The sequence below is a fragment of the Malus sylvestris genome, chromosome 12 (assembly GCF_916048215.2).
Source record: "Malus sylvestris chromosome 12, drMalSylv7.2, whole genome shotgun sequence".
Classification (NCBI taxonomy): Eukaryota; Viridiplantae; Streptophyta; class Magnoliopsida; order Rosales; family Rosaceae; genus Malus; species Malus sylvestris.
In genome coordinates this window covers 18,348,283-18,369,800 of record NC_062271.1, presented here as the reverse complement: position 1 = coordinate 18,369,800, position 21,518 = coordinate 18,348,283, and the positions used below count along the sequence as shown (strand labels likewise).

The following is a 21,518-nucleotide window of genomic DNA, read 5'->3' as shown; positions in this document are numbered from 1 at the left end:
ACCCTAACATGTTTACGAATTTCTGGCTTTTGGAGCTTTAGCCCTCTCTATTAGGGTTTGAGAGATGAGATGGCCAGAGTTTTCTAGTGCTAGAATTTATTTTAATATTTTTTTTCTCTTTTTATTTTTTTTAATTTTTTATAAATATTTTATTTTATTTTAGGTGTAGAAAAAGAATTGTTGTGCACTTGTGCATATTCGAAATGATCACTAGATTGCTCCAATCACTAGTATGGATAAGTATGTAAATGGATAGAGATAGGGAAGCAAACATAAGATGTACGTGGTTTACCCAGATTGGCTACGTCCACGGAGTAGATGAGTTCTCATTAATTGTGAAGGGTTTGCACAAGTACATAGGTTCAAGCTCTCCTTTAGTGAGTACAAGTGAATGATTTAGTACAAATGACATTAGGAAATATTGTGAGAGAATGATCTCTATTTATAGAAGAGAGTTTCTAGTTTCATTCTGACATTGACACGTGTCGTGTTGTGATTGGCTTCTGATGTTGACACGTGTCACGCTATGATTGGCTTCTGATGTCGACACATGTCGCGATGTGATTGGCCTCCTGGTTGGAGGGAAACTCTTCTGGGTCATTGACGGTATAACGTTGATCGGTGCTTAGTAGTTTCGGGATTGGTTAAGTATGGTACAAACATAACCCAATCTGGAAGATTCGCACGTCAAATTTTCGATTCGTAAATTCCAAATATTCTCATATTAATTCCACAACAATATACTATAATTTATGATGATCTTACAGTCGGATCATCACTTACCACAAAGGTCAAGTGGTGCCAGTTACGAAACTAGTTCAAATAATAAAATCTTGTCAAACGGCTCTCAAAAACAGATACAAGGCATGGAATTAGCCTAAGTAGACAAAGTGTGTCATCCAGCCCACGCTTTGTTACAAGTGGCGGTCGGTTCCCACGACTCACCAAAATCTGGGCAGTAACAAAATGAACCCAAAATATACCAAAATCAACCTCGTGAAAAGTACATTAATTTTTATACATTCCTCGGAGTCTGAAATGAGTCGAAGAACATCGAATTTTGCCAAAGACCGTCGGATTTCGCAAATAGCGCATTAATGTCGTTGCCTCGCCGAAGCTCTGTTGCTTGATTTAAGCTATGTGTTTTGTAACTGGGTTGAAGTGAATTGATTGGTGGTGGAATGAGAACGTGAGATCGCTGTCAAAGAAGCTCGGGAAAAACTAGAGCTTTGCTCAACTGCGATGTAGATGTTGGGGTGGAAAAGGAAGCTGGGGTGGCGTGGAGTCGTTTCTAAGTGGTGGTGTTGCCTAAAGTCGTGCAGAGTTGGTTGGAAAACCATTAGAAAAGCTACCGAGAAACCGGTCAGCGTCGTGGGTCAAGGAAAGCTAAACAGGTCAGTTCGCGGGGTTAAGTTTCCCCAAATAGTAAGTCCTTTTTTAGCTGCTATTTATCAAAATTTCAATTTACTATTTTGCCCCTTCCTTTGCTTGCTTAAATCTCCATCGATATGACTCTCTTACATCTCCATCGTTATGACTTTGTTTTGCAATCGGTTTTCGCCTCTGCATTCGCGAGATCGACCTCTATCCAAAAAAATAAAGTAGGACCCTAACATGTTTACGAATTTCTGGCTTTTGGAGCTTTAGCCCTCTCTATTAGGGTTTGAGAGATGAGATGACCGGAGTTTTCCAGTGCTAGAATTTATTTTAATATTTTTTTTCTCTTTTTATTTTTTTTAATTTTTAATTTTATTTTAGGTGTAGAAAAAGAATTGTTGTGCACTTGTGCAGATTCGAAATGATCAGTTAGTGTTTGACAAAAAAAAATGATAAGTTAGTGTAAAAAAATACAAATGGGTCTGAATAAAACTTTCCAAAAGTATTTTCTGAGATTTTTGTAGTTCGTACAGGCTGTAGTTTGCTGCTACTTTGAAACCGCTCACACGCTCAAAAGATTAAAAACCAGAGCTTTTCAACTCTCTGTAATTGATCGAAGGGTAAGGTGGTTGTTAGGAGAAGATGAGCGTCATCGAAATCTTGACCAGAGTAGATGCGATCTGCCAGAAGTACGACCGATACGACGTCGAAAAGCAGAAGGATCTCAATGTCTCCGGCGACGACGCCTTTGCTCGCCTCTACGCCTCCGTCGAATCCGATATTGAAGCCGCCCTCCAGGTCCTCCCCTCTTTATCTTTCACACACGCACACACACACGCTCACACTCGCAAACTACGATTTCACTCAATTCGATCTCTGTTTGGTTTCCGAGAAAACTCGGGAAAATTTAAGAAGCTAGTTGCTGATCCGGACGAAATTCCCGAGAATTTGAGGGTGAAGTTCGGTTTTTTCTTCCTTTGGTGTGTTGAACTGAATTGGAGTATTTTTTTGATCTGCAGAAAGCGGAGATTGCTTCGAAAGAGAAAAATAAGGCATCTGCTGTTGCACTGAATGCTGAGATTCGTAGGACCAAGGCTCGATTACTCGAGGAGGTTCCCAAATTGCAGAGATTGGCTGTAAAGAAGGTCAGCATTTCACTGCTTCAATGAAATTTGTTAATTTTCGTAATTTGGAATTGTGCATTTCATAATTTTTGTTTTTAGATGGGCACATTCCAGTCAGAATTGACAATTTGAATATGATTGTGCTCGTTTATGCGGATTTTAGTACTTGTTTAGTGAGATGAGGTCAAAAAATATGTGGGATGCCTCTGTGTTTGTGTGTAGTAGAATTGCCAATTTTGACTGCCTAGTATACAAAGAATGATTACTTTGCAGGTTGGGTGATGTTTTTCATAATTGAATCTATTGTTTGCAGGTTAAAGGGCTTTCATCCCAAGATTTTGCTGCTCGTAATGATTTGGTCCATGCATTGCCAGATAGGATCCAGGACATCCCAGATGGGACTCCAGCTGCACCCAAACAAACTGGAGGAGGTTGGGCAGCTTCAGCTTCTCGTACAGAAATCAAATTCGATTCTGGTAATTTCTTACATTTTATTAAGACTGTTGGGTGCCTTTTAATGATTATAGTCTGTGGGCAACTGAATTCTATTTGATTATTTTGGGTAAACTTTACTTATATGTTTCATGTATTAATAGAGGGACGGTTTGATAATGAATTCTTCCAACAGTCTGAGTCGTCGAGTAATTTCAGGCAAGAGTATGAAATGCGGAAAATGAAGCAGGCAAGTCATATTTATAGAGCTGTTTTTGTTTACACTGGAGATTTCTTTTTGAAAAATGTAAATTGCATGCTTGCTAGTTAGTACTGAGTTATGGATGTGGGTTTATATTATGTATTTTGACATCACAGGATCAAGGTTTGGATGTGATATCAGATGGTTTGGATACGTTGAAAAATATGGCTCAGGATATGAACGAGGTTAGATGTTTTTGCATGGTTCTACGTGCTGATTTGCAATATATATACACATGTCAAATGACTTTATCATGTGCTATGCATAGGAATTCGATAGGCAAGTTCCTTTGATGGATGAGATTGACTCTAAGGTGAGAAAGATTGCCCTCTTCTAGTACTGCTTCCAAGATGTTCAGTTGAATTCTCAATATGAATTACTAAATGTTGCTTCCCTTTATAACAGGTGGACAAGGCATCTGCGGACCTTAAGAATACCAATGTTAGACTGAAGGACACAGTCAACCAGGTGAGTGTAATTGCGGCTTTTCTGTTTATGATTGCACATTCAAGATTTTTCTTTTGTTTCTTTGTTAGTAGAATTAATGAAACTTTTGTTTTTGTTACAGCTGAGGTCCAGCCGAAATTTCTGTATTGATATTGTATTGCTGTGTATAATTTTGGGCATCGCTGCGTATTTGTACAAGTAAGCTCATATCCATTTACATTAACCTACGTGTTGAGATAGATAAATGCCTAGACACATTTCCATGTAATTTGGTCATACATATGTGAAGTTTTGAGAAGTTGGGCTAGTGTCCTAGTTCTAAGAAGGTTAAAGTGATAACTTGCTGTCACTACTCTGTTCATTCTATGATTTTACGTAATTAGACTCTACAGCTACTTGAACCATTAAACGTGGACGTTTACTTTCACCCAATTATTTGTTTAAGGCAGTAGAATTGAACTTGATCATTTAAACGCCTGCATTCTTGTATCAAGATGTGTTGTTTTTGTATTCTGATTGGATATATTCCTTCGCAGTGTACTCAAGAAGTGAGGTGGTATAAAGGGTGGTTTGATCAGTTCGAGAGTATTATCGGCTTGTTCGGTTATCGTTTTGCATTTTGAGGACTCACTTTGGTACTTGATGCATGGTATTTGATTGTTTATTTCATGTTTAAGAGTGCGTATCATACTAGCATGAATGTATTTCTTTTGTACTTGTCCAGTTCATCATCAGTCTTGTCTGTATTATTATACTTAATGTGAAGTTGATTGTGTCCTCTAATTTCCGTTTATTGCTAATCTACGAGACTCTGTTTGAATTCATCAAATTGTTAGAAACGTTGTTGACCAACTGTGTTGACTACTTCCTTTCGATCTTATACGAATCTTCTCATGGAATTGGGTTGTTCATCCTGGGCCTGACTGGGTTTCTATCTTCCCATACCTTGTTTGCTAAAGATAGTTGATAATTAGTCGTAAGTGTTACGTTTGTAATGTGAGAAATCTAGCGATCAAATTGCTGATTGCAGCAAGCTATTTCGAGTGGCCAATGTCTAAATGACAACAAAACCAGATTCTGGCGCTTGTATGACTAACGACAAGACCTGCCGGTCAATTCCAGTTTCAGTCTTGCGACCATACTCTCCATATTTCACACGTTAGTGGTGCCTCCTGTTAGTCTCCATTCAAATCCATGGCTAGTGGGATGTTGTTAGACTTGTTGCTCGGTATGGATACAAGATCGGGGCATTAGGATTGAAACTTAGGTCATCTCCAACTGAAAAGCTAAACATAGATCCGTTCAAAATTATAGTCCTGTAAAAAATTATTTTTAAATAAAGTGTCAGGTCATAGTCATATGTGATCTCCAACCGAAACTGCTTAATAATTTATTAGTGAAGTTTATACTATAAATTTATTAGTTAATTTAATTAAACTACTGTTAGATGTTTTCATCTAGCTGTTGAATTTAACTTAATTATTATAATTGAGAAGCTGGGCCTTGAAAAAAGGACTAATTTTTTTTTTGGGGGGGGGGGGGGGGCGGTGGCTACATTTCGCCTACCTGATGCTCCTTTAACCAAATAATGACCTGGTAAGTTCCATAGAATTATGGCATAGCCATCGGTTGAAGATGAGTTTTTGAGCAAATCAAGTCATTTTTTACCTTTTGGACTTTTAACCCTCTCCATTGGAGATGACCTTACAATACAAAAGTTTAGAACATACTTGAAGCAGGATACCCAGTCTATGACTTTATGAAACCAAAACTAGGATACTATGTGCCACAAATTGAACTATACACACTAATTTACATAAAAATCACCATTGCAGAGTCTCGATTGCATGTAAGTTTTCCTCGTCAGTTAATGAAGTAGCTAATTACAACCCGCAACACCAAATGCATTTACGTGCTTTACACGTCCCTATGTATGACAAATTGAACTATACACACTACATAAAAATCACATTACAGAGTCTCGGTTGCATGTAAGTTTCGTTCGTTCTTGAAATGAAGTAGCTAATTACAACCCGCAACACCAAACTCATTTACATGCTTAATTCATCCCTATGTATGACAAATTGAACCATACACTAATTTACATAAAATCACCTACACCATAATCCCGGTTGCATGTAAGTTTCCCTTGTCTTGGAGATCAATCTCTGTTTGGGATCTTGAAATGATGTAGCTAATTACAACACGCAACACTGAGCTCTTTTACATGCTTTATTCGTCCCTATTTATGAAAAATTGAACTATACACACTTATTAGTTTGCATAAAAATCACTACCACAGAGTCTTGGCTGCATTTGAACTTCTCACATTTTGGAGATCAACCTCTGTTTGGGATCCTGAAATGATGTAGCTAATTACAACCTGCAACATCAAACTCATTTACATGTTTGTATGACAAATTGAACTTTGGAAACTAATTTACATAAATCACCATCACACAGTCCCGATTGCAATCACTATCACAGAGTCCCGGTTGCATGTAACTTTTCTCCCTCATACCTTTGTTTGGGATCTTGAAGTGTAGCTAACTACAACCTGCAACACCAAACTCATTTACATCCTTTATTCATCCCTATGTATGACAAATCAAACTATACACACTAATTTACATAAAAATCACCATCACACCAGTTGCATGTAAGTTTCAATTGTTGTGGAGATCAGCCTCTATTTGGGATCTTGAAATGATGTAGCTAATTACAACCTGCAACACCAAACTCATTTACATCCTTTATTCGTCCCTATGTACGACAAATCGAACTATACACACTAATTTACATAAAAATCACCATCACACCAGTTGCATGTAAGTTTCACTTGTGGAGATCAACCTTTCTTTGGGATCTTGAAATGATGTAGCTAATTACAACCCGCAACACCAAACTCGTTTACATGCTTTATTCGTCCCTTATGTATGACAAATTGAATTGCACCCACTAAATTACATGAAAATCACTATCATAGAGTCTCGGTTGCATTTAAGTTTCTCTCCTCCTAAAGATCAACCTCAGTTTGGGATCTTGAAATGATGTAGGTAATTACAACGGGCAACACCAAACTCAATTACATACTTTATTGATCCCTATATATAACAAATTCAACTTTACACACTAATTTACATAAAAATTACTGTCACAGAGATTGCATGTAAGTTTGCCTTGGCTTAGAGACCTCTGCTGGGGATTTCGAATACGTACTTTATCTATAAAATAATAAAATATATATCCACACAAGCACACCTCATCACTGCTCTAGCTAGCTACTCACTTGCACTGGAAGCCGATTAATTGACTAAGTTCGTGATACTGGATCTTGGAACTCCATTGATCTACATTGAAATTGTTATTTTCGGCTGATTCAGACTGGTCTATTCCCCAAAAATTCATACCAGAACAGTCGAGGAATTAACTTCCTCCTTGTATTCTCTGCTGCATATCATATTGCTTGGTGTGAAAAAACTCTTGTACTCAATTCTTTTGGTGAGAATGTGAAGGTAAAAGATTCACACATCGATGAATGCAGAAATCTTTGCAAGGACTTATAAGAGGTTGAGCTACTCCCCATATTGCCACTTGGTTTATGGTGGAACCTCAATTTCTTCATGGTATCAGAGCAGGTTGGCCCACAATGAAGCTCAACGGCCACAGCTTGAAATTTGCCACATGTGAGTGAGGAGGGGTGTGAGGATGTGAAGGTAAAAGAGTCACACATTGGTGAAAGAATAAGCCTTGCAAGGGTTTATAAAAGGTTAGACTACTCTCCATATTGCCAATTGATTTTATGGTGGAACCTCAATTTCCTCACCTTGTAGGTTTTCTATTCAAAGGGTTAATAAACTATAAGGGAAGAAACTAAAAGCTGCTCGTTGGTTTTGTTTGAATTATTCTCGTGAATTGAAGTATTGCAAATTTTTGTGTTTCCAGTGTTGGAAATATTGGTGATGTGGATGCTACTTCTCCTACAACAAATCACATTAGATAAATATTAGTATATGATAAATTTCATTGCCACAATTAATTAATTACATAAAAATGAACAAAATAAGATAAAATATTTATCTTTGGTAGGTAGAGAACGCTCTTCATCGATTCTTGATTAGAATAATATTTTAGGTTGAGTTGTGTAATTTCACTATCCTTAAGAGTAGATTTCGTCTCTCTAAGACAATGTCTCATTATAGTAGGTTATGACACCTACTCTCCAGGATACAACAATCTATGATCATTGTAAGCGTACACTCGCAATGCTTGGATCGAATGAACAACTCGATTCTTCCATTGGTATGAATACAGGAAATAAATATAACACTTGAAGAACGATGGATTAAGAGAATTGAGTTTTAAAAATCGATATAAAAAAAAGGGTAGTCAAGGGAAAAATAATAGCGATACATATAAGCAATTGTTAGTCTTATTTTTTCCATGTATCTCACGGATTGAAGAGTGTTTATAAAGGTCATGAAAAAGGTACAAAATGACGATTTGCAGATTAAGGACGATATAAAAAACGTTAGTCTCTATAATAGCCCAATTAATGGGTTAATGGGTTAATCAAGATGACATATTCAAAGTGAAAAATGTAATTCAAAGAGTATTATTGCACAATCAAATGCCAACATTATGAACCCCTTTAATGCGTCAGTTTTGGTTTGCAAAATAAAACTAGAATTAAGATTAAAAGAAATCATTAAGAATGATATTAATATGATCAATGAGGAGTTGTATTTGGAAAATACCCAATAAAATTTTCAACAATCCCCCATGACACGCCCCGATCCTGATGTCCAGGGGACAGTGGGATGGCCACGTGCTGGTTGACACCTAAGGGTGACGCAAGTCATGTAATGAATGCATATGCCGAGAGCATGTGAAACATGCATATAAATTTCACGCGAACTACACAATATAATATTCAAATACAAACCTTACCAAAATAATATAATAATATTCGGCCGTCAATAAAATGATAGTGATAATGCATGATATGTTCAGAGCATACATCTAATTCAGAATACAAGCGGAAGGTGTGACAGAAAGTGCTATTACAAGTGATGTAAAAAACAGAGAGGATGGCACAATATCACTGGTAGAGGAATGGCTCGTAACTCGGATCGTATGCCTTGTTCCTATGTCCTAAGGCGGTGCAAAACAAACATCAGTGGACCAAGTTGATATATAAATAGTACTAATATAATTATTCAACAACGTGGTAACCCCCAAGGCTTAGGAAAACTTGTATAGCATAATAAGTAGTAGGTTTTCTGAAAACCCTAGCATGCCATAAAACCTTTCAAAAACATATATCATATGTAGTGTGCTAAATAGTGGTATCAGTATCGCCCAAAGGCATATAGAACTCTTCCTTCACCCGAAGGCATATAGAACACTTCATTTGCCCAAAGGCCTTCATTCACCCGTAGGCTCCTACAACACCCACCAGAAGGCATACAACACCCACCCGAAGGCATATATAGATATCAATCGCTTGTAGGCTCCTACAACACCCATCCGAAGGCATATAGTGACCACTAGATAAGCACAAAAACATTGAATATAATCTTTCCAACATAAGTACATATAACTCAACGGAGCTCACTAGCTCAAACATCATATCTCAAAACATCTTCATAATATATAGTCATCCATCATATATACTACAAAGAACATGAAATCGATAAAGCATGGTATTCCAAAATATTCTCAGTAAAACATGATATCTCATAAAAAGTAAAATCTTATTTTCTCATAAAACGTAATCATTAAATCATGCTTTTCATGTATGTATTTCTAATAGTAAAATATGCATTTTAGAAGGGATCCACTCACAAATACTCAGTTGTCGAAGAGTCGTGTGAAATAGGAGGGACGAAAACTCCACTAATACTTGCACCTAAGCACATAAAGGGTCTAATTAATAAAACTCTACCATAACGATTGAATTTCAGAAAGTGGATGTCGTAAACGGATTCAGGATGTTGAAAAACATAAGGGGGGACCTCAAGTACCCCTACCCGCCGCCACACGTGCCGAGATGGGTCGTTGGAAAGTTGGTCAGAAAAGTTGTCGACGCTGTTGTACACGGCGGCAGAGCATAATACCTCCGGTGGAGGTGCATGTGCTTCACATGCCGGCACAGGTGACCCTTCACGCACGCCCACGCACAACCCTACGTGCCATTCACCTGCAGCCTAGGTTTTGGGGTCCAATTGGGCCTGGGTCGGATCCTGGGCTTGGGCTCTCTAGGGTTTAGGCTTGGGGTTCATTGGGCCAAAGGCCCGAGTTGTATGGCCTAAAGGCTTGGTTTGGGTCTCATGTTTAATGGGTTCAAAAAGGGTCTTGGGCTTGGGCTTTGAGTTTTGGGCTTAAGGCTGGGCCAAAAGGTTTCAAGTTTGAGCTTGACAATTGGGATGGGTTCCATGACCCAAATCTTTAGGCCAACTAAGGTTGTGGGTTTGGGTTTAACCTGTTTTTAGGCCAAGGTTGGGTCGGTTTCTGGGCACACCTTCAAATGCCTATAACTTCTTCGATATTTAACCAAATCGAGTGATTCAAAAATCAAAGTTGTAGTACTTAATGAGATGAGGAGAATTGTACCTTGCACGACTGCTAACTCACTGTAGTTTGGTCGAAAAAAGCATCGAAAATGGCAGTGCTAGTCGGAAAACTAGGAAAAGCTATTGCGAGCTATTTTCTGCATTTAACACGTATGTACAACTTAAAACAAGCTTTGATCTACTCTTAAAACACATTCCCAAGGGTTTTTAGAGGCTTACCAATGTCGGGAAATTTACGAAACACGTTGGAGTTCGTTGGGGGAGTAAGCATCGTGACTGTCACGGTGGAGTTCCAAGTTTGCTTGTGATTTCGAGGTCCAACGTCCAGTGTGTGGTGTTTTGGGATGGTTGCTGTGTGTGATTTTCAGAGAAGGGAGGGGGTTCTTGCAGAGAGCATTCGAGGGAGAGAGGAGAAAGTTGGAGAAAAAAGAGAGAGAAAATGAGAAGTGAGGGGGGAGAGAGAGATGTAAAGAAAATATCCAAAAAGTATGGGGCAATCCAGATGGGGTAAGGGATAGGGGACAAAAATCTCCATGTGGGTCCCCTTGGTTCGTAATTTAAGAACGTAATAAACGAAGCACAATATATCCGAAAACGTTCGACGTTCAAATATAGAATCTTCGTTATAAATTTGAATTCGAATCCATTCACGCCTATACGTTCATGGTGATAAGTATATTAAGAATCATTCAATAAAATTAAAGCTACTCGTTTCGACGAGATGGTCAAACAAGGTCAACTCAAGGGTAATTTCATAAGTCCGTTAATATGAAAATACACTAAATTTGGGACGGGGTTTCACACCCACATATTTCAAAATACAATTCGAATCTCCAAAAGTGAATTTGAGTAACACAAGTTTAAAGAGGACAAGGAACTACCAACGGAAAGTGAGAATCCAATGCATCAAAACTGCTGTCTTTTGGACTATAAACTAGCCTTAGAACGAGTTAGCCGTAACTCACAAAAATTTGGTAAAAATTAAATTTTCTATGAACCAATATTTCTTTGCGTGAACCATGGGACTAACCATCCACATTGAATCCTTGAAATCGAGCTTGTTCGAGTGGGTTAGTGCAAATAGGCCATGTGCCCACCTAGATATTCATGCTCTAGAGAACCTGCCTAAGCTCTCATAGGAAGTAACCCCACTCCTACACTCAAATAGGTGAATCCATCAAGTGTGCACTACTGATGTAGAACAGAAGCAAAAACTAGAAGAATATCTTCGTATTCTACTAGGAAGCCTTGAATCCACAAGGAAAATAGTACTCTTCAATGAAAGAACTTAAGATGGTATGTAAATTGATTATTGGAATACCAATAAGTTAAGGGAACAAGCTTCCCTTATATGGCTAGGTGCTAGGTGATGCATAAATGCAAAATAAAGACTACATAATTGTAATGCATGAACCTAAGATAAATGTACTAGCGGTTACAATAGGGATGATTAATGAGATGAATGAATGATGACATTTAATTATCAAAGTGATCATAAACCCTTTCATTAATGTGTTGCAACAACTGCAGTTAAGCACACCACCCATATACAAGATATGGTATTCATTAAGAACATAAATTCAACCTTGTACGCTGCAGTAGTTGCACTATTCACACCATAGGGATAAACTCACAACAACAAAGCCTTTTCCCACTAAGTGGGGTCGGCTATATGAATCCTAGAACGCCACTGTGCTCGGTTCTGTATCATGTCCTCCGTTAGATTCAAGTACTCTAAGTCTTTTCTTAGGGTATCTTCCAAAGTTTTCCTAGGTCTTCATCTACCCCTTCGGCCCTAAACCTCTGTCCCATAGTCACATCTTTGAACCGGAGTGTCAGTAGACCTTCTTTGCACATGTCCAAACCACCATAACCAATTTTCTCTCATCTTTCCTTCAATTTCGGCTCTCCTACTTTACCTCGGATATCCTCATTCCTAATCTTATCCTTTCTCGTGTGCCCATACATCCAACGAAGCATCTTCATCTGTTACACTCATTTTATGTATGTGTTGATGCTTCACCGCCCAACATTCTGTGCCATACAGCATCGCCGGCCTTATTTTAGTCCTATAAAATTTTCCCTTGAGCTTCAGTGGTATACGACGGTCACACAACACGCTGGATGCACTCTTCCACTTCATCCATCCAGCTTGTATTCTATGGTTGATGTCTCTGTCTAGTTCTCTGTTCTTTTGCAAGATAGATCCTAGGTAGCGAAAGCGGTCATTTTTTGATATTTCCTGATCTCCAATTCTCACCCCTAACTCATTTTGGCCTCCATTTGCACTGAACTTGCACTCCATATATTCTGTCTTTGATCGGCTTAGGCGAAGACCTTTAGATTCCCACACTTCTCTCCAAGGGTTAAGTTTCGCATTTACCCCTTCCCGAGTTTCATCTATCAACACTGTATCGTCTGCGAAAAGCATACACCAAGGAATGTCATCTTGAATATGTCTTGTTAACTCATCCATTACCAATGCAAAAAGGTAAGGACTTAAGGATGAGCCTTGATGTAACCTTACAGTTATGGGGAAGCTTTCGGTTTGTCCTTCATGAGTTTCGGTTTGTCTTTCATGAGTTCTTACGGTAGTTCTTGCTCCATCATACATATCTCTTATAGCTTGGATATATGTGAAGGGAAAATTATGAGTTTAACACATGGGATTTCTAAATGACTAGCATGCATATATAAATCAAAATTTATATACATGAGCAACGGAAGCGATTTATCAAATAATATCAAAGCTATAGTCATGCAAATCCCCTTCAAGGTTCATAGGTTTATATATAATGCATCTAAAACATTTAACTTAAGAACAAAGTCAAGGAATAGATCTATACCTCTTGATCTTGATTTTAGACTAAGGATGGACCACCTCCAAGCCCTTTGCTCCTTGAAGTCCTTGAGCCTAGCCTCCCTCCTTGCCTCCTCCACTTTGTTAGTAAGAGTGCTCCAAGGTTCTCCTTAAGTCTCCAAAGGAGAAGACCTCTAAAGATCCACACCCACTAGTGTAGTGAGATGGATGGAGGAATAACCAAAAGGGTGAAAGATTGTTAGTTAAATCACCCCCAAGGTGGCCGGCCTTTGTAGTGTTTTAGAGAGATATTTCTTTTGCCTCTTTGTTGTTTTAAACACACAAAAACCCTAAGGAATAAATCTCTATAAAGTTCCTTATATAGACAAAAAGAAACCTAGTCAACAACTTGACTAAATATCTCTCCCTTTCGCCTTAAAGTGGTCGGCCTCTTTGTGTTGGATTTGGGCTTTGGGCTTTTATATATTTCAAGTCATCCAATGCTTGAATAAAAGCCCAATGGGTTTAGGCCCAATGGGCCCAATTAAACCCGAACGTTTCTATAAGCCCAAAACGATTTTTTATCGCTTTTATGATTTCTTTAGACTTTCTAAATTAATCACAACACTTAATTAATTCAATTAATTATTTCCTTCATCCAGTAATTACTCACTACAAGAGTGTATCGGTGTACAATCATTTTAGGTTCTAATTAGCAAGGCAGTGAGGTGATTGACATCAATCCAATTGATTATATTTAATCCAATCACTCAGTGAATTAAAACATCCTTTCAATTCACCTTTCTTCTTTGATGACTACATTTAATCATCTAGAAGAACTCACAAGCTATGAGTGACATCTAACCATATGTCATAGCTACCCAAGCTAATGTAGAAGTTGTTCGGAGAACCTATTCAGTTGGAATTACAATGTAATTCGATCCTTCTCTAAAACAATACTCTCAATCACATTACGAGGGTATGGATATATTATGTCAAACCCCTAATGTGATTATTCCTTCTTATATGATTCTATTGAGTCGTATAGGAACGCTTTCCTTTATTACGCTCGATACTTCGGCCGAAGATTCTCGAATCATATCTTAGAGTATTCTTCCTCTCTTATCGAGGATTAGAGATTTCTTGTTGCGCATTCACTTGCCTTCATGACTAAGTGGCTTAACCCTGACTATGCCGTTGACATTCTGATAGAGTGACGTTTGACATAATCAAAGATTAAGTACTTAACCACAAGACAACGACGATGCCTCAGGTCAAAGGACTACTTACATTACCCCAACCATTTGAGTTACTTGCTTAACATGTGAGTAGACCTCCATGCAAGTACTCTCGTTCGATTGTGTTCAGTGAACTCATTCCCTTAATGAACACCTACATACTTGTCTTAGTGTCAATACACAAATGGGATGAGACTTTCCATTCTTCCATATGAAGTGGACACAGTATGTATCGGTCTAAGCATTGTCAGTGTCCCTCCGACAATCCAATGACCAGGAACCTTTTTTTGGACATAATGGTTATGTGAAGAAGGTCTGTGTAGTCTAACATCATTAGATTACTTCTTCAATCGATCCATTGTCCATGGATTCATTAATTAGGACATATATCGTTTATTGAGATAGTCCTAATTAGTATCTTTGCCATTTGATGTATAAGAGTCATCCATACATCGATTCATTTGTCCTGAAAGGTTTCTTCCAAAGATTGACTTTCAGAGCATATTTCGAACAATATGCTACTCGTACTCCTTTATTCTCTAAAATCCTCCAAAGAATGTCCATAGGGATAAACTCACAATATCATAAATTTGATAGTGCATGCCTAATCAACAAGTGACTTGTTTTTACCCATATAAACCTACTTCATGGGATCTCCATTCACATAGGTTGGGTTACCATCACTCTTGATCGTGTTATAGGCATACGTCTTATCCCCCTCGATGTAATAATCACCACTAGCATTTAGTTTTGTGGATTTGTCAGAAGATTAGCTAGATCCATTTCTGACCTCAAACATATTATGTCAAATGCATATATGCAAGATAAACTTATATTTAGCTCAAGCTCTCATAGTAAGGCTATCACCACACATATACACAGATAAATCTGGTCTCTTCCATAAAGGGATGTTTGAATAATAGACAAATTTAAGAATGGTCTCTTCCATAAATAGTGGGATATCTCAGGACATACATAATCATAATTAGTCTCTTCAACGAACCTCCGCAAATCTATTTTGTAACCACTTGCTCTCCGATTGGGGTCTTCTATAAGACTTACTAACCGGAGTTTCGTTCTGTACTTGCATATCTAGTTAAAATATCTCTAGAACATCACATCTCGACATATCATGGTAAGTATAAAAGTTAAAATAAGCATCGCTATACCTTTCATGTATAACGGAACACTCACTACTCATCAGTTATCAATTAAGAAGTATCTTTCAAAAGTTTTAGCACTTACAACATGACTTCTTCAGTCCATGAAACTTTTGAGTGTATCTGCTCAAGATCTCAACTGCAAGCTACTGCAAGCTACTGCAAGCTACTGCGAGCTATTTTATGTGTTTAACACGTATGTACAACTTAAAACAAGCTTTGATCTCCTCTTAAAACACATTCCTCAGGGTTTTTAAGGCTTTCCAATGTTGGGAAATTTACGAAACACGTCAGAGGTCGTTGGGGGAGTGAGCATCGTGACTATCAAGGTGGAGTTCCAAGTTTGCTTGTGGTTTCGAGGTCCAACGTCCAGTGTGTGGTGTTTTGGGATGGTTGATGTGTGTGATTTTCAGAGAGGGGAGGGGGTTCTTGCAGAGAGCATTCGGGGGAGAGAGGAGAAAGTTGGAGAAAAGAGAGAGAGAAAGTGAGAAGTGAGGGGGGAGAGAGATGTAAAGAAAATATCCAAAAAGTAGGGGGGAATCTGGATGGGGTAAGGGATAGGGGACAAAAATCTCCATGTAGGTCCCCTTGGTTCATAATTTAAGAACGTAATAAACGAAGCACAATGTATCTGAAAACGTTGACGTTCGAACGTAGAATCTTCGTTATAAATTTTAATTCAAATATGTTCGCGCCTACGCCTTTATGGCGATAAGTATATTAAGAATCATTCAATAAAATTAAAACTACGCGTTTCGACGAGATGGTCAAACAAGGTCAACTCAAGGGCAAAATGGTAATATCATAAGCTCATTAATACGAAAATACACTAAATTTGGGAAGGGGTTTCACACCCCACATATTTCAAAATACAATTTGAATCTCCAAAAGTGAATTTGAGTAACACAAGTTTAAGGAGGACAAGGAAGTACCAACGAAAAGTGAGAATCCAATGCATCAAAACTACTGTCTTTTGGACTATGAACTAGCCTTAGGACGAGTTAGCCATAAATCACAGAAATTTGGTTAAAATGAAATTTTCTATGAACCAATATTTCTTTGCGTGAATCATAGGACTAGCCATCCACATTGAATCCTCGAAATCGAACTTGTTCGAGCGGGTTAGTGCAAATTGGCCATGCGCCCACCTAGATATTCATGCTCTAGAGAACCTGCCTAAGCTCTCATAGAAAGTGACCTCACTGTAAACACGGAAATTCCTACAATGAATGAGACAAGAACACGTGTACAAAATAATATTTGTATTAATGATTTAGGGGTTACAATCTCTTCTACAAATTTAGCCTCTGATTCTATCTTTGTAATGGGTAGATTTGATGTTGTTGATCCAAAGGGCCGTCGAGGCTTGATCTTGGGATAAACAGTTGTGCGGATTTGTTGACGTCGTTGATCCAAAGAGCCGTCGGGGCTTGATCTAGGGATGAACGAATGATGGATGATGAACACTTTCTTCAAGGGCTGTCGGGGCTTGATCTTGAATTAGTGGAAGTTCTTCAACGGGCCATTGGGGCTTGATTTTGAATAAGGATTTGACGAAGAACGAAGAGAGCTTTCTTGGTCCTTCGGGATTTGCTTGGGAGCTTTGGAGTTCCAAAGCTTCAAGGTTTTGGTGTGAGGTGAATTGGTTATGAATTGGTGTCCCAAAATGAATGCCTTGGCCTCCTATTTATAGAATTCAAAAACTTGATATTTTGGATTTAAATAATTAGATGAAATAAATCATTTCTGCCAGGTGTTGATACGTGTCATGTTTGATGACTTTTCCAACTTATTTCGATTTTTTTGTTTAGACACACGCTACGTGTAAAATTTATGTAATACATGAGCGTTGAAACTTTGATTTATAGGTCAACATTTATTTACAGAAATTTCGATGTCTACAAATGCCCCAACTTCAAGGCGCGTCGTATACATGTGCTTGTCACGTGTAGGAGATGCGTTTTGAAGTCCCTTACTGTAGATGTCGATCCAAGGGTCATCAAGGCTTAATCTTGGACTGGCTGGTAATTTCTTCAAGGGTCGTCTGGGCTTGATCTTGAATTTGGCTGGAAGATTTTCTAGTTTCCTCAAATTGTTGATTTTCCACAGGCTTAATCTTGAACTGGGCTGGAGGGGTTTTCTGGTCTTATCCAAAGGACTTTCCACAGACTTAATCTTGAACTGGATTTGATTCAAGGGTGGTGGACACTTGATCTTGAATCGGACTTGTGATTTCTTTTAGGGCCGTTGAGGCTTGATCTTGAATTTAAACATGACCACGAGCAGTTTCAGGACATGTATGCTTTGAAAGATCAAGGAAGTTTGCCGCATTTTCATATGAACCCTGAGCAATTTGGTCAACGGTATGATCTTCAAGATTGATGGGCTCTTCTTCCAGTTGGTGACTTGATCTTTAAGGATTTGATTCAAGAGTGGTAAATCGACACGTGTAGCTCACAACTCCTAGCGAGTCAACCCAAGAATTTGAGGGTCAAAACGAGTCCACCACCCAGAGTGATTGCAACCCTGATGATATGAGATACTTTTGATTTTGAAGAAGTAGCGGATGAATGAGCATGTGCTTTGTTGTGCTTGTCTCCACATGCTTCAAGGTGTCATTTTCACTTGCCTTATCTGTTCTTCAGGCAAATATGGCATATTCTCGAGTTCCTCAACTCAGACTCCTTCTGCTGAGTTGATTGTGCAGGCTGTATTCTTCTCTGCTTGTTTCTTTCGCCTAGCAGAAGTGGTGCGCAACCCTTTGCCTTTAAATGGTCATTCAGAGCATCAATTTTCAGCCATTCATCCATGCTTGGCAGCTTCAGTGTAAAGAGCCAACACCATATCAACTGTTTTGAAATATTTGCTGAGGAAATTCAAGACCCGTCAGCAGTTGAAGATGAGCACTTGAGAGCAACGCTAGGTAAGCAACCAGGCAAAGGTTTCAGGCAATCAGTTCCTGATCGAAAATTTGATTTCGGGTTCCAACTGATTGCTTTCTTTCTCCTTGTTCTGTTGGCAAGAGCAAGGGCAAAGGAAAGGATGGGGAAAAAGAATGATATGAGATACCTTTGCTTTCGACCCCGATGATATGAGATACTTTTGCTTTTGAAGAAGTAGCGGATGAACTAGCACGTATTTTGTTGCGCTTGTCTCCACATGCTTCGATGTATCATCTTCACCTGCATCATCTGTTTTCCGGACAGATGTGGTGTCTTCTCTGGAAGCACAAAATGTTGAAACAATGGGTACTTCGAGAGCAGTGCTAGGTGAGCAATCAGGAAAGGTTCCAAGCAGTCGGTTCCTTACTAGGAGCTTGAGTGGAGGTTCCGACATATTGCTTTCCTTATCCTTGTCTTCGCAGTGAAGAGGGAGGACAAAGAAAAGGATAGGGAGAAAGCATGCTATGAGATACTCTTACTTTCAACCCCAGTGATATGAGATACCTTTGCTCTGGTGTGACTTGGTTGAAGAGGTATTTCCAGGGAGGAAGAAAACTGAGTATGTTGAGAGGTTTTAGTTGGAGATGTATTCTTGGTAAGGAAGAAGGGTTAGGCGTTTGTATTTTCAGGGAGGAAGAAAACTGAGTTTTGGTTGTGGATACATTCAGCAAGGAAGAAGAGAAGTTGGATGTGTGTCTTGCTATAGAGGATGAAGGTCGAATTATATGGTGAGCTCCTAACAGCAAGTGGCAGGGTGGATGTGGCCTTGTCTTCCATGCTTTGTCGGCCAAAAGTTGGGTAGGTGGGTATGATGGACTCCACACATTTTCAACTTTGTCAGTGATTTCTGGCAAAGTCGCACGTGATAGCCGAAAGCTGAAATTGCGTCTGAAAAGTGTTAACGGATTTTACGCAGGAAAATCCGGGCTTTGAAATTCGAAGAGCGGTGTCTCTTCGATATTTTTTTTGAACAAGTGGTTGTGTTGCCTCTTCTTTTTAAAAAGGTGTCAATCATTTTCAACCTGCACACTTTGAAGATTGCCCGCCTTTGAAAATTGTCTTTGCTGTACTTCTGAGATTTTTACTCACTTCAACCCTTTTCTTTTACCATCTTTTTGGAAATGGCTAACCCATCTAACATTTGTTTAGATTTGAGTCTCAGCAGTGACGCAGGTGCACCGCGTCAAGGTAATATATGGCGCCCGTCCTTCTCATCTTCTAATGGCCCTCTTACAGTTGAAGACTCTGTAATGAGGGATGCAGCAACGGCTACGGTTGTAGCTAGGAACCTTATCACTCCTAAAGATAATAGGATACTTTCACGATGGTCTGATGAATTAGCTGTTCGAGAGTCCCAGGCTCTCAGTGTCTAGTGTACGAACTCTGTTTCCAACATAGGCCAACGCTTACTTGTTCAAACTCGCCAGGTTGAATCATTGACAGCCGAGGTGGTAGCTCTTGATCAAGTGATCAGACAGCTGAAGCACGAGAATAGAGAGTTGCACGTGCTTGCAAATAATTATTCGACGAGCATGAAGAGGAAGCTTGATCAGTTGCTAGACTCTGAAGGTCGGATTCAAAGTGACAATCAGAGATTTGTGGATGTATTCCAAAGGCACCTTTTGCCTTTATCATTTGGAGTTCGACCAAGTATTGCGGCCCCGAATAATCCATCACCAGTGCCTCCCTCTTCTAGGGTTCCGCTGAGTACTAAGGCTTCAAGTACTGAGGCTTCACATAAGTGACATTTGTGAAGGCTCCTTTTTTTTTTTTTTTACGCACTTGTAATTTCTTAGAGATATCAATGGACATGCTTTATTTTATTCAGTATGTTGTGCTAAAAAGTTTATCTGACTAAGATGTGTTACTTTTTTTTTTTTAATTATTATTTTTTATTTAGATGGTGCCTGATGCACACTATTCTTTTACCCCCTATTATGTCTCCACCACCCTTTTCACTTTTTTTTTAATTGTTTATATTAGATGGAAAACCTTCTTCCTTTTAATCATTATGTCTCCACCACCTTTTTCACTTTTTTTTTTAATGACGGAAACCTTTCTTCCTTTCAATCATTATGTCTCCACCATTTTTTTTTTAGATGGTGCCTGATGCATCCATTTCTCCATTCTTGACTTGCTAATAGTAGCATGCATCATGACCTGGCTTCTTTTCTTAAAGCGCCTCAAGAAAGGTTTTTAGTCTCATGTTTCGAAGGTGTAGGTCGCGCTATCGATAAGCTTTCCCTGCAAACAGTAGTACTCCCCGCCTCCGGGCAAGTAATCCCACGGCGATCCACAGAAGCCATTGAAACTAGGATAAGAGCACTCTAACACGAACAGGACCGGGTCACTATGCCATTTACAACCCCGGCGTATTTCGGATGCTTGAAGGCCCTGCAAACCATCTGTTTTTTTTTTGGGCTACCTTCTTCTTGGTTCCTTCCCGAGAACTACTCAAGACCGCTGCTCGCCGGACAGCTTTGGCTGCTCAACCCGATACCACCGCTTCTTGTACCTTACTACCCCTATCTACAAATCAAATTCAATACACCTCATCCGGAAAGCAGGAACCTGCAGGCATTCATAAGCCCATTACTTTCCAAGCCTTCTTGTCTTCGACCCAATAGAAACCCTACCTGAAGTTTGATTCAAATACTACCTTTTCCTGACGTAATAAACCAAATACGGAGAGGGTACATGTTACAAATATTTCAATTTCTTGATTTCTATTTCTTTTACACAATCTCGATTTTGATTTGGTGCTTGTCAATCACTTCTTTGCTTTCGGTGATGCTGGCATCCATTTCTCCATTCTTAACTTGCTTGCTTATTATCATTTCCTTTGGATGGTGCTTGTCAATCACTTTTTTTCTTTTCTTTTGGTGATGCTGGCACAATCATTACTTCTCATTCTGGTTTTCTTTTCCAAGCACGGGTGGTCATTTGCACAGTCACTATTATTCGCACAGTCACGGACCTGCGTTTTGAATAGCCACAGCATTTCATTTGCTCCTTCAGGGACCTTTATATATATATATATATATATATATATATATATATAGGATTGCTCCTTTGCTTGTACACTCATTATACAGCTTCAGCCACTGCGTTGCTTGCTACCTTGTATCGCCACTACACCATTGTCTAGCAATCCTGCGCTG

At 38.9% G+C, this 21,518-nt stretch overlaps 1 protein-coding gene across 1 annotated transcript; it reads left to right on the top strand.

Moving 5' to 3' along the window:
• The first annotated feature begins 1,595 nt into the window (after positions 1-1,595).
• Positions 1,596-4,471, top strand: LOC126593338 (syntaxin-71-like). The gene is made up of 9 exons (XM_050259379.1): positions 1,596-2,175; positions 2,397-2,522; positions 2,815-2,977; positions 3,098-3,183; positions 3,312-3,380; positions 3,464-3,508; positions 3,601-3,663; positions 3,764-3,840; positions 4,179-4,471. The coding sequence occupies exons 1-9, from the start codon at positions 2,020-2,022 to the stop codon at positions 4,192-4,194; spliced, it is 801 nt and encodes a 266-aa protein (XP_050115336.1). The 5' UTR covers positions 1,596-2,019; the 3' UTR covers positions 4,195-4,471.
• Positions 4,472-21,518: the final 17,047 nt, after the last annotated feature.